Source organism: Rhipicephalus microplus, chromosome 1, assembly GCF_043290135.1.
Source record: "Rhipicephalus microplus isolate Deutch F79 chromosome 1, USDA_Rmic, whole genome shotgun sequence".
Taxonomy (NCBI): Eukaryota; Metazoa; Arthropoda; class Arachnida; order Ixodida; family Ixodidae; genus Rhipicephalus; species Rhipicephalus microplus.
The window spans coordinates 133,872,492-133,885,533 of NC_134700.1; the positions used below are offsets into that span (position 1 = coordinate 133,872,492).

At 43.2% G+C, this 13,042-nt stretch overlaps 1 protein-coding gene across 2 annotated transcripts in view; it reads right to left on the bottom strand.

Moving 5' to 3' along the window:
* Positions 1-307: 307 nt before the first annotated feature.
* LOC119178395 (diuretic hormone receptor) overlaps positions 308-13,042 on the bottom strand; it is a 199,227-nt gene continuing 186,492 nt past the window's right edge. For both annotated transcript variants that reach the window (XM_075887387.1, XM_075887388.1), the window contains exons 12-14: positions 7,320-7,452; positions 5,729-5,770; positions 308-3,184 (exon numbers count right to left, since the gene is read on the bottom strand). In XM_075887387.1, coding sequence (XP_075743502.1) covers positions 2,936-3,184; positions 5,729-5,770; positions 7,320-7,452 — 424 coding nt within the window. In that variant the 3' untranslated portion in view covers positions 308-2,935. The remainder of the gene's footprint in view (positions 3,185-5,728; positions 5,771-7,319; positions 7,453-13,042) is intronic.

Consider the following 13,042-nt stretch of genomic DNA (forward strand, 5'->3'; position numbering starts at 1 on the left):
GAGGAACTCTTGTAACCTACAGGAGAAACGATCTTGCAAACGTAAATATTCGATTATAAAGAACACTTACCGGTAAATTTCAGAAAACAGTAGCACTCCTCAATGTGAGCCACTGATGCGGTCTGACAAGCTCGGTCTTTTATTTTGTTTGCCAATTTTTCAAAGAGGACTTGCCTCGCTCTTTACCTTCTTTCGGTAAAAGTTTCATAGGGATTTGGGTTGAACTTGCGACCCTAGGGTGCACGCACGGGTCTGCAGAGATGTCAGACCATTTGCGACTGCCCTTAATAAGACAGTATTAGGTTAATATTGAGGAATGACATTTATTTACTAAAATATACACTCATAGTTTATTACAAGACGGACAACACACAAACAACACTGCTAAAAGTGGCGCCTTCTGCTGAAAACGTAAAGTTTGTAACAATGATCGGTGCCCACTGCTGCAAAGTTCCTGCTAAAACAGTTGTATTCGCTGTGCGAGGCTGACTAGATAACGTTCCTATACAGTTTGCTCAAGGCAACTGGTTTGTTCACAAAACGAAAGTCACACACACTGTGACGCGGTAGTAATTGCCTTGGTACTTTTATGGCGATGACCACTAACCAAGTAACGGGGCTTTTATCTTTCATTTTGGTTATGTAAGAAAATGTTCAGGAATTTTATTCAGGCTAAACATTTAAAAGCTTGACTAACGCAAAAAACTTCTCGACTTTTTCACGAAGACTGACTCCTCTTGTAAGAGACCAGCGTGGTAACAGTCTCACTACTTGGCTTATGTTCAGACAACGAAAAGATACATAAGAACGAATATATAACCCGAGAATCTCATCGCAAATCTCAGCAACAACGTCTTTTTACCTCTATCTGAATGAACCCATTTGATTATTTTTTGGGCATCTACACCATCAAATAGTTTCGTATGCTATGCATTCCTCGGCCACTCGCAAGGAAGCTTACAAACTCCATTGAAAAAGCAGCGAATACACAATAGTTCATACTACTGGCATTTACCTGTCTTTAATACAACGCACACTGACACAGCCATGGCGAGTGATGTTCACCTACTAGAGCAACAGTAAGCGTGCAGGTAATTTCGAAGATCTGGCTGGTGTCTACTTATCTGCACTGCCCGTAAGAAGAACCCTACGTTTGGGTAGCGTTAAAGCACTGAATATTTGCCATAAACGTGACGTTTACTATAAATATAGATGTTTATACACTGTGAAAAAGTAAGATTTACAGCAAACTTCTATGTCACCTGGAACCAATTTAGTGTCATTCAAACTTGAAGATGGTGAGCACTCATATTCTCCGCAACGTGTCTCCATTTCTCTCCACTCGGAGCATGCACTTACAAGAGTATAAAATCATGTCACATACCACGAATCGTGTGACATTCATATACAAGACTTGTGGCAGCAGAAAACATGTGATGCAAAACATGTGACAGCACAAAACTCTTCAGCAGCTTGTTCAGAGTTCTGTCAGTAGTGCGGAACATTACCGCGGCACAAATCGTTTTCAGACATGCAGAAAAACCAAAGAAAGAGCTCCGGAAAAGCAGGTCTCCAGACCCGTTTTATTGCACTAGAGCATCTTCCTTCAGTAAATTACTTATAAGGCCACAAAATGTTATGCTATTTTTTGTTTAATTTTTTTGTGATTTCACGACTGCCTCCAGGTTTTTCAAGGCCCTCTTCAGGTGTCATGTACAAAAAGTACTCAACAATCTATGCACTGTGTATTACTGCCTGATATCTGTGGATAACGTTACTTGAACGTGGCTTTAATCGCTGTAGAACCAAAACAAATAATATTTTCGAAGCAATATCGTTAAGGTACCTCTATGCAATTCGTCAATGTCACGTACACACATATGGGACGATATACGTGATAGAGTATCCAAATGAAGCCAATAATAGTACACTGTCGTTCCACGTCAACATCCTTCCCGTCATCGCCACCTCATGCATCAAAAGCGGTGGGACCCTCGCACTCTTTCCACTCACAACGTCACCTTGGAGAAGATATGAATTGCTTGAACACCGCAGTAGCACCCTTTTCAAGCACTCTATATATATACGCTGGTAACAGTCAGACAAGCACCAGTGATCGAGTGCTAGCGACAACGCGCACATTGCTCACAGTCACACAAAGTTCGATGGCGGGCGTTCACTTTGTTTTGCTTTCAAGTTGTGGCTAGTCGTGGATGGTCGGTAAGTTGACTAAACTTGGCAATCCGTGTTCTTCACTTTCTTCTGGCACAAGAACCACTCACTTCACCGTGCTATTCAGACGCGAGTTGCCGAGGATCCTTCGCACGCGTCTACGATACAAGTTACTGTATTCTTCACTTATGCAGACGCCGTCACCCGACCCGGTACCCAACCGGCACTCCCTTCAATTAGGCAAGCCACCAAATACTACAGGTCACCACTTCAAGCTAATCCGATACAATTTAGTTTTTGGCAACGTCTCCCATGTTGAGAATGGTTGTGAAATGCTCCGTTCCACTTCTGTAAACTTAAAACGGTCGACAAGAAAAAAATATTGTCGAAGGAGAATAATGAATATCGAAACAAGCCGCATTGGCCCGCATCTGACAGGTATTCTTCGGCCAGTACAGCATTTCTAGGCAAATGTTCCGTTAGCAAAAGTCACTCCCATGCCTTGTTTTTTTAGCAATCATTACGTTATGCGAAACCGAATGTTCAGAGCGGTCGACAGTCTCACAGTCTAGGCAGTGAAATGCCTGCGAAGCAACGCTCATCAAGTCGCGTTGGCACAGACAACTGCCATTCCGCGCTAGCTCTTGACGATTGCATGCTGAATGTAGACCGGCATGTTGTCCGTCAGTGCTGCCTATCCGCGAGGAACGTCGGAGGTTTCGCTGCGAACGTGAGTCGTGTGGTGCAGGTCGGTGAATCGCGTTCACACAAGCTCATCTTTCAGGGCCACCGGGCCGTAGGAAGCGTTGCTGAAGCGCTTGCCGGTGGCCGAGTAGAGGCGCGTATTTCCCAGCGACGTGGTGGTCGTAGCGAAGCTTCCGCAGCTTCCTCGCTTCGAGTTGGCAACACGGACGTCGCTGAAACGTGACGCGCTTGAGCGACGTCGGCCGCCGCGTTTCAGGGCACGGGCAGTCTTCCAGCGCTCCAGGTGGTGCCGCACAGACTTTCGCACCTGTGCAGTGCCAAGTAACAATACTTCACAAAATTCGAATTGAAAATTCTGCAGTCATGTCAGTAACCTACACGAGAGAGTCATTCCGCAACCATGTGATAGACACACGATAAGTTGAAACATTGATCATACTTCAAGGTATTGTTGCAACAGTACGGCATGCATGTCAAAGTCGAAATAACTTCTATTCAGCGAAATGAAGGTATTCTTAAAGTGTAATAAATAAAGCGAGGAATTTGTCGCGCTGAAACACAAAATGTTCTTGTCTCCCCTGCCGATAAAATAAGGATGAGATTTTATCGATTTTGCTTCTTTTGGTTGACCAAGTTATTCCAGTGTTACCTGTCCGTGTTCCAAGAAAAACATGCAGAAAACTCCTTCGCAAGAAGCGTATACTTCTCTAGAAGCGTCCGTTTTCCCAACAGAAGGTCAAAATTGAAGGAGAGATGACTATTAGCAAGTCATTTGTATTGTCTTCTATACTACAATATGATATACTTTTTTTACATATATCAATTTAAAAACTAGATATCTAATCTGACGTTCACTTTGCCGCCTTACGCTTGAAAAAAAATGTAGTTAAAGCTGGTAAATTCGAACTTGGTTAATTCCAAGTTGGAGTTATTTGGAAGTGACTTCTTGATCCCAATACAATCCTGTGTATTTTTATTGGGGGAAACTCGCAATAATTCAAACTAGTTGGTATCCGCAACGGTCAATTCGAACAGGCAGCCCCCCGTTGTCGACGCACCACGGGAATGTCGCCGCACAATTATCACTACATGTTGCAATACAAAATCTAATTATACTTGCTAGAGATGCAAAACTACAAAACAGCAGAAGTGGGGTATCAATTACAGATGAACGAATTCTCTTGGTTGTTAAAAGCTCCGTTAACCTAATCAATGAGATCACTTGCCACAATCTTCTATTACCGCCTAGTTCACGATGTCGAGTCCAAAGGTGGCTTTTTTGGGTTCTGCTCGAGTAGTTTGACACAATATTTGTGAATTTGAGCACCCGATTGGTTTATTTGAACAATTGATAGTCCTCCTTGTGTTCGACCTAACGAGCTTCATTGTACTGAACTTATTCGTGAAATAAACTGAAATTGGCGAATCTCACGTTAGTGAGACCCTAATTGTACCAAAGAGCTTATTTTTCATCAATCGCTTGTCATATGATATGATTCGCTTGTAATTATAGTTCTATAAAGAAGGTTCTTTGAAATCTTCTGAGGCAAGGCCCACATTATATCATTGACATGGTGCCACTTCCTGGCCATCTAGATCGATGACGCGTAGGCATCTTCCTAGTTGATCTACCGCTAACCTAATCGAAATGCGAGCTGTACATGACCAATGGTAATCTGTCCACAATGCTTGTAGCAGGTGATCGGCACCCTCTAGTTGAACAGAGAGATGGCAGAACAATATGTGGTGCTCCGTCACGACTAGAGCACTTATAGCTTAGCACATTTTTTTGGTAATGTCATTCGACCAGCAGTGGAGTGCAAGAAACAAAAACTCGAGAGGCCTGCGCAGAACGTGCATCACAGTCACAGCGAAACATGGGAATGCGGCCTTTCAGAGACTTTTCTAGGGCCTCTTTGGATAACTGCTACAAACACACTTGCAGTGTACCCACTACACCATATATTGCCATAATTTTTGTGTAGTAGGCAGGAACTCATTGCACCGTTCTTCGGAAAAGCGCGGTACCCTCTAAGCACTTGCAAAATTTTTGTGCACTTTTTCAGTGCTGTGGCTGATGACTTTGAAAGCTTCTGACAGAAGCTTTTTTTTCTATATGTATATATTAGATCGAGCTCTCTAATTTACTACCTTATTTCAAATTTTTGTCTTATAACCTTTATTACTGTAAAGCTTTATACTGTTCAATAAACCACTCAATCGTTGGGGCCCTTCCAGTTGATCTGCCCCGTAGAAAGAAGCTTTTAGTACTGGGTTGGTCTATCGGGTGACCCATGCCTTACGCGATTCGCATTGTGTGAGGCCCAGTTGTTTATTTACTGTTGAAAAGCGCCTCAATAACCATACTAACGCGATTCCTTTCCTGACATCAAGACTGCGTAAGGCCAGATTAGAACGGAGTTTCAGGCACCGGCGTAGCTCGGTGTTCAATAAGTAATAAAAAAACGTCGTAGCTCTGTGGTAGAATACCCGCCTGGCACGCACATGACCCATGTCTGAATCTTCGTGTCTCCTTGTGTTTTCTATTTACTTAGGTTTTTTTTTCTTATTTAGCTTCATAGTGGTTACGGAAACCGGCGGTGGCGGACAACCCCGGCTCATGCGACCCTTGTTGTAATCTCATAACATCTTTCACTATAAAGGGGCCATGATAAGTGTAGCTGACTAGGATAGAGTACTTGCTTGCGTACACAGCGTGCGGAAAAGAAAACCAAACAATGCTGACTGCTTCTTTACCGGTAACTTTTATCATGCGCTACGTGTTCTTGATGTTTACGCTGAAATGTAGTATATTTGTTTCTATTGAATATTCCGAGAAATCTATACTCACCTCGCCATTCAGGAAGCAGTAGAGTACAGCGACGTTGAAACCCTGCGTATGAACGGCATACCATTACACACAAACATATACGAGGGCAGATACAAAGGTGCTTGTTATCTTTATTGTATTGCATTTTCTGACGACATCTCAGAGTCAGTAGTGCCCTGGTCGTGTTAGCGCTAACTTTCTTGTAGATTAGTGCTAATTAGACGGATAAATTCAGTCTGGTAGATTGTTAGAGACAAGGAAAGGTAGGGAGTTCCATTATTAAAGTATGAACCATCACCCCGAAGGGAATCATAATGGGATGCGAAGCAGCAGAGGGGCGCATGCCTTTGACCCGGCTGAAACAAATTGACGTCGACGAGGGTGCTGGAAGAATGGTTTAAAGCAAACCTAGGTGTAGCCTGTACTTGAGTAAACATTTCTGTGAAACGCAAAGACACCGGAGGCGGATTATGTTTCGTTTAAGTTTCATGGCAGATGAACGAGCGGAAAGAGTGGTTCCACTCGATTTGCGCTCGAACATTGCGAGCGGTGGAGAGGGTGAGGCGAGCTAGATTACATGCGGCAAGCGGCTACAGGTACCGCGCTAGCACCTGCGGCCACGGGAATGCGGTGTCGATAGAGGGACAGTGTTACATGAATTATTGAAAGAGCTGCTTCTCATATAATATGAGACAAACGACAGAATTCACCAACAATGTGCGTTCTTCGTAAGCCTGTCGACAGGCAAGCATACAACACAAAGTCAAGGAACAACGCATTTTCCCAAAGGTTTTAACTTGTTTGGTTCAATCGTGCACTCGATTGCAGAAACACGATTTTCACACAAACATAACATGTGAAACATGTATTATTAAGAAATAACTGATAACGGTGCCAAAGAAACGATAGGAGACGTTATTTGTAGCAATTATAACATGGATGTGAAGAAATAAAAGTGCACGAAAAGATAACTTGCCGCTAGCAAGAACCAAACTCGTGACCTTCGAATAACACATCCGATGCTCTACCAACTAAGCTACGTCGGCGGGCAATATCCCGTTCACCTGTATGTGGCACGTGTGTGCCTTTAAACCTGGAAGCGTTAGTCAGCGCCACTAGTAGCTATCAGGGTGAGTGAGGAAGACTATTTTTCTGCCTGTTGGTGTCATCCAGCACCGGGTTTTATTATGAGCTGTCAGCTGACTAATGTTTCCTCACGTACTATTGAACGCATCAACTCTGCAAGAATCAGATCCTCACTATGAAAGGAAAAAGTAAATGCCAAGTTTGAGAGGTTCATTTCGCTAAGTGAGACACAATTTTATTAATAACTAACGGATAATGATGGCAAGCAATGTATAGGAGATCCTACTAAGGGTAAACTTAATGTAAATGGCGAGAAATAAATTAGGATAAAAGTTTGCTTTTCATTTATTTTTTCTCAATTAATTTTCTTCCCGGTTTCTGCACAGGTAAATTTTGTTATCAACCTTGACCATGGACCGGGCTGTGCGTACTTTCTTCGAATAAAAGTGTACTGCGAATACATTCACACAATGACATCTTTGATAAAGTGACCGCATTTGAAAAGTCCACACACGGATAGCCTCACCTGTGTGGACAGCAGTGTAATCTGCAGATACGTGAATATTATTCTGGCCGTTTTGTGCGTAGGTGTCCAAATAACGAGAATGTAGGTGACACCGAGAAGTGGCAAAAGGACCAGTAGAGCTTTGGCCGCCTTCCTGCATTCGAGTAATAGAAGGAAAAACAAAACCAAGCACAAAAACCATGACGCCAGCTTACAGACATCATCACCAAAACGTCGACGACAACGTAAATTATATCCTTCGATACTTGATGCTCGTACATTTATTTTCATGTTTCCAGTGCAATAGCGTATGCGTAAACTACGACACCTGCAGAGACCTTTTGGCATATTGCAAAGCCCAGGAGGGAGTTAGTGTAGAAAGCTCAGCCGCTAAAAAATTCTCAGTTCCACTGACCGACAAACCTTCGGATGAAAAGGCATGACAAACTTGTCGAATTTTCCCTGTTACTGCACATAAATAATTAGAAGACTTCACTGTTACTATTCAGTATGTAAATACTGATTGGTTTCTGGTATTAAAATAACTCTTTTGAACACTTTTTCAACCAAGCGGTATAATAAAAAGGAATCACTGAAATACACTGTTGTCACTCATATACACGCCGTCGTTACTCAGATGACCTGTCAAGAAAAAAAAAAAATACTACATCCCACTGCTGGCTGTACGTTTTCAAAACTTTACGCAAGACAAATCTCGTATAAGGCAATTCTTTGTAGTTAGTTCATCTACTTGGTGTCGCTGGTATACATACAGGTATACCAGCGAAAAAAGCGGTGGAGAGCAATGGTTACAACACAATGGGCCGTGGGACATATGGTATAATTTTTCTCACAATGCTGCAAAGCAAAAAAAATTATTCGAAGCAAGCAGCCAATTATGAGCAATAATACTTCTTGCGAAGCATACATGACTATTCACTTCGTGAAGCATTCTCCGAAGGACTTCCAAACTAAGAGCGAATAACTACATGCGAAAGAGCAGATGCAGTAAGTCGATTTGTGCTGTTAGTCGCCAAAGTAAGCATTTGCTATGAGAAATGCAAGGCTGGCTAGTTAATTCAAAGCTAGCAACTTTACTTGGTTAGGCATCCTTGTCAGTGAAAAAGTGACGTCCACAATGTAATGATTCATGCAGAGACTGCTCGTTAGTGCACCCCATTTCTTTGTTAATATTGTCGTCGACGAAATCTAGCCCCTTGCCTTGCCGTTTTACGGTTAGAGGGGCGTGCATTGACCCACGGTGGAGTTGACTGCCTAGATGTTTTGGAAACAAATCAGACGAGAACTTTGCATAAAGACATATACATTAAAGTTCACGAACACTGGTTTGATGCCTTAGTATTCGAAGCATGAATAACATACAAAACGATCAATCCATGCAGTCGCATTCTCATAACGCATTTCTGTTATTCACATTCAAAAGAAAAAAAAAGAAAAGTCTAGGGTGTGGCTGTTAAAAAGAAAAGTCTAGGATGTGGCTGTTTGCTAAAGCACGCACTTAAAGGTAACAAGCAATATATAACTGTTTTCCACAATCATCTTACCTTATATGCTGGTGGTAAGTGCTACAAAATTGTCAGTACCAACATATTATTTATGGCAGCCTACTTGTTCATCACGGAACTTGGATTTCAAAAGGTTTTCTAATTACTTGCATTCGGCTTGATATCTTGCTGTCATATGTAAGCACACGGCTGCCGATTGCATAAAAGAATTTGCACGCGTATGAGCTGCAAATGGTCTGATGCACGTGCTAAAGAGATAATAAAATAGGAAGACGTGAAAAGCTTAAGAATCTCACGTATGAAATATTGGCCTTAGGTAAAGATAATGCTCAATAAAAAGGAGTTATGCCAGCGGCTCATTTAAATACGTCCTGAACAAGCCGGAAGAACGCAAAAATTACCAGTTTCTTGTTCGCTAGATCTCTGACGATGTAGTCATTGCCGGGCGATTTTTTTTCTTCTCAGAAACTCCACTAGCACTACAAATACAAATACCGTTATTGGAGCATCAAATTTTTCAGTTAGTGGAAAATCAGACGCGATGTCTGCAGTTAAGAGTTCTAGTTATGTTACCTCGCCCACTGTGTCAGATGGCATTGACATAATCGGCAATCTATAATATACTGGCACATTAGTGACGCTTACTTGAAGTCGTTTTAGTATAAACGCTACATAATACACCCCTCTTCGGGCTGTCGAAAACAAAGCTAAAATTGCATGAGTACCTGCTTTACAATGACAATTTAATGGGGGCATGACAAATGCACACTGCCTCTTTGCCTTGCACATCTCGTCCACATGTTCTAACCCCCCCCTCACTCTACTCTCAACAGAGCACCAAGTGAGACAATATTCAACTATTTTATTCACCATATAAGCCAGCAAAAAGGTAAGCTTGACAACTACACAAAGCCTGAAAGGAGTGGTTCGGGTTCTGTCTAATGTTGAATAGAAATCTCGATAAATGTGAGGGTTTGCAGTTTTATGAACTGCTGGGCATGCATGCAACATGCGCTTCTGTGCGCGCTGCTGAACTACTTCGCTTTGTTTTCCTTATTTTGTTCTGTGTATTTTCCCCCTTCCGCCCCTGTAGACTAGAGAACCGGGTGCATTCTGGCTAACCTGAACATGAACGGATGGCGGAGAACACGAAAAAGCGCACAACTCCCAACCTTTTCATGTCTGCGCTTTTTCATGTCTAATGTATCTTCTTCGCCCCTGTCTAAAAATTTGTGCCATAAATTCATGTTTAACTAGGCACCAACTAGCCCGATAGCAAACGTTATTAGGCGTGTTAACCTCCCAGCTTTTCCATTCCTTTTCTCTCTCAATTGTATTTTCCTATGTTTCTCGCAACCTACTTTCTTTTAGGAACGAAGCTCCTCACGCCGTGGGTCGTATGCTTCGTGTCGTCGTCGTCGTCGTAGCCAGTTGCATTGCATTGCATATCAATAAAAAAGGTGTCACAGCATATCCACGCAGTGAATGATGAAAAGCGGGGCAAAGCATCCGTCAGCCCGTCTGTCTGTCCGTCTGTGCGTCTATTCGTGCGTTCGTTCGTCCATCCGTGCGTCTGCCCGTTTGTGCGTCCATACGTTCGTCGGTACGTACATCGATTCGTTGATCCGTCTATCTGTCCGTTCGTCCATGCGTCCGGCCGTGCTCCACCCGGCTCGTCATCAGTCGCCTCGTGGATATTTTGTGATATTTTTAATGCTTAGTTTGCTAAACCGATATTAGGTTAGGTTCACGCTTGTGCCCGTACCCCACTAGCGAAAATGAAGTTTTATTCACGAATTGTCTCAGTTACATATGGTTATGCCTGTTCTCTGGCGGGCGGCGCACATTTGCTCCTGTCCCCTCATGAAATGCTTTCACTACAGAAAGAACGCATCTCTGATGCGCTGTCTTCCCCACGAGATATTTCGGGAAGCCACGTACCGCCGTGGTAAATTGTAACACGTGATCTTGCTGTAGCTTCACCTGATGGCGAGAATGCGTGGCTCTTCGTTTACTGTTCCATACACATCGTCGCGCGAGATAGAGTCACGAACGAGCGATCCATTATCGCACACAGTCCCCCGAATGCACCTTCGTTCAGGAAACATGAACCGTGAGCGACGCATGTTTTCTTTCACAGCTGGGACTAACTATCCTCGCTCGTTGTCACGGCGTGGTGTGTCGAACACCGTGGATTCCGTATTCATCGGGTTACAATTACATGATGTCAACTGGATGATTCCACTGACTCACTGCGTTAAAGGTGAAAAACAAAGGAAGTCTAGATTATTGCGGTCTATTGTGTCCTTAACTGCGCTGTGGTGTACGAAGGACACCACACCAGTTCATCATGATGTAAGCTGTAAACTATATTTTTAACCAATTTCTTACTACAAGCACCCAATGTGCACCATTTACATTGAAAACACGTTGAGTGTGTGTCGAGCTGTAGCAAAAACATGATCGACAGGCAACTAAGCAGGGCATCGAACCAGTGACCTCTTGCTACGCTTACCACTACGCCGAACAACATACGTTGCTCAGCCGGTTGACGGCAAGCCATCCATACACACCATGTGCCATTGGCCGGCCTCACAGATTGTTACTTCAGCGTGTTTTCGTCATCAGTAGCGAGATGGTGCGAGGACCACACGTTGGGCACGCGAGCTCTAAGACCGTCACTCAACGCCATCCCGCATGCTCTTACGAGCGTGCCCCTCCACGTGGCGTGCTCAAAGTGTGTATAGATGTTCTCTAGCGTGATCGTTCACTGGTGCACACGCTTATCTCGGGATTCGGGGTGTTTTCTACCACTAGTGCTTCCACCGCATGTTTTGTTGTTTTTTTTTTCAAATTACAGGGCCAGTAAACGGACTCCACAACGCACAGGAAAAGGTTGCGCGTATTTTCTGTGTGCGACAAACCTTCCACGCGCAGAGACGTAAACTTGGTGATTGGCAACGTGACGCAGCACGCAGCTCATGGATTGGTCTAGAGTGGGTCTCAATAAAAAGTAATGAAGTAACGTCACTGATCGCCGAGTTGACGTGACTGTGCGTAGAAGGAGGTTTGTCGGGCGTACGAAAGATGCGCGACCTTGTTTGGAAGGTGAAAAAAAGTGGAAGCCCGTTGACTGGTCTTTTTAATTAAAGAGTGCATGTAGGTCAGTTCACTGAATGGAGCGTTTGAGAAAAGAGCGTGTTTGAAGGTCACTTCGTTTAAGGAAGGAGTGCGCTGCTCACACACAATGAAGTAAGAATTGTGAAACTTGCTTGCGCGTGTCCTGTGTATACTTGAGCGTTCGTCTCGTCTTTCTGTTTGAGCAGCAGGCTTTACGTTTTGAGCTGTGACAGTTCTTTGTCCATGATCGTACTCTATTCGTTCAATTCGTGCACGTTTTCTGCGTGCGGTTCACGATGCAAGTATCGAGCTGCTTGTCGTTCTACGCGTGGCATTGCGATTTTGTTGCTGTAGAACTTATTCATTCGCGGCAAAGCAATTCATAATAAACACTCAACCTCTGTGAAGACACGTCTTGCTTTCGTGTAAAACTGTTTCTTGAAAAAAGAAGCAGGCAAGTTTTTTTTTCTATAAAGGGTTTCCAGCAAGCTTTACAGCCTTCTAATTTTTTGGGAAGTTAAATACATAAGTTGTTTGCAGAACAGAACCTGAAATATAGTCATGGCCCAATAACAGGACAATTTCCCCTAAATACTCAGATGTGATTTTGGAGGGAAATTGGCATCATCAAATAACGCCATTGCAGTGGTCAAAAACGCAACAGACTTCACATTTGCCTACATTCACTGCAAGGCATGTAGACACTCAGTACAAAATTTTAAAAATTATTAACATCGTCGCAATCAGACGCAAAAGAAAGTGTTGTTGATAAAAATTATAATTCGGCGCATTATTCTTTTATAAATTCGCAAACAATCTGGCTAGTTTTGGTGTCTATCGTATGCAAAATTGCGTATCATGTCCGGAGAGAGAGATAAGAGGAACGGCAAAGAGGTGAACCAGACGCACGTTCTGTTTGCTACCTGAACTGGGGAATGGTTGGGGGCTGAAAAGAAAAAAAAACAGACGAAAGGCAGAGAAGAAAACATAATAATGAACCTGACTAGCACACTCGTCATGTCCAATATTATTCGAAATATCAGCATACGACATCAATAGAGTTTTGAGTGCAGGCGCGATTGCTCATCCACTGCGCCG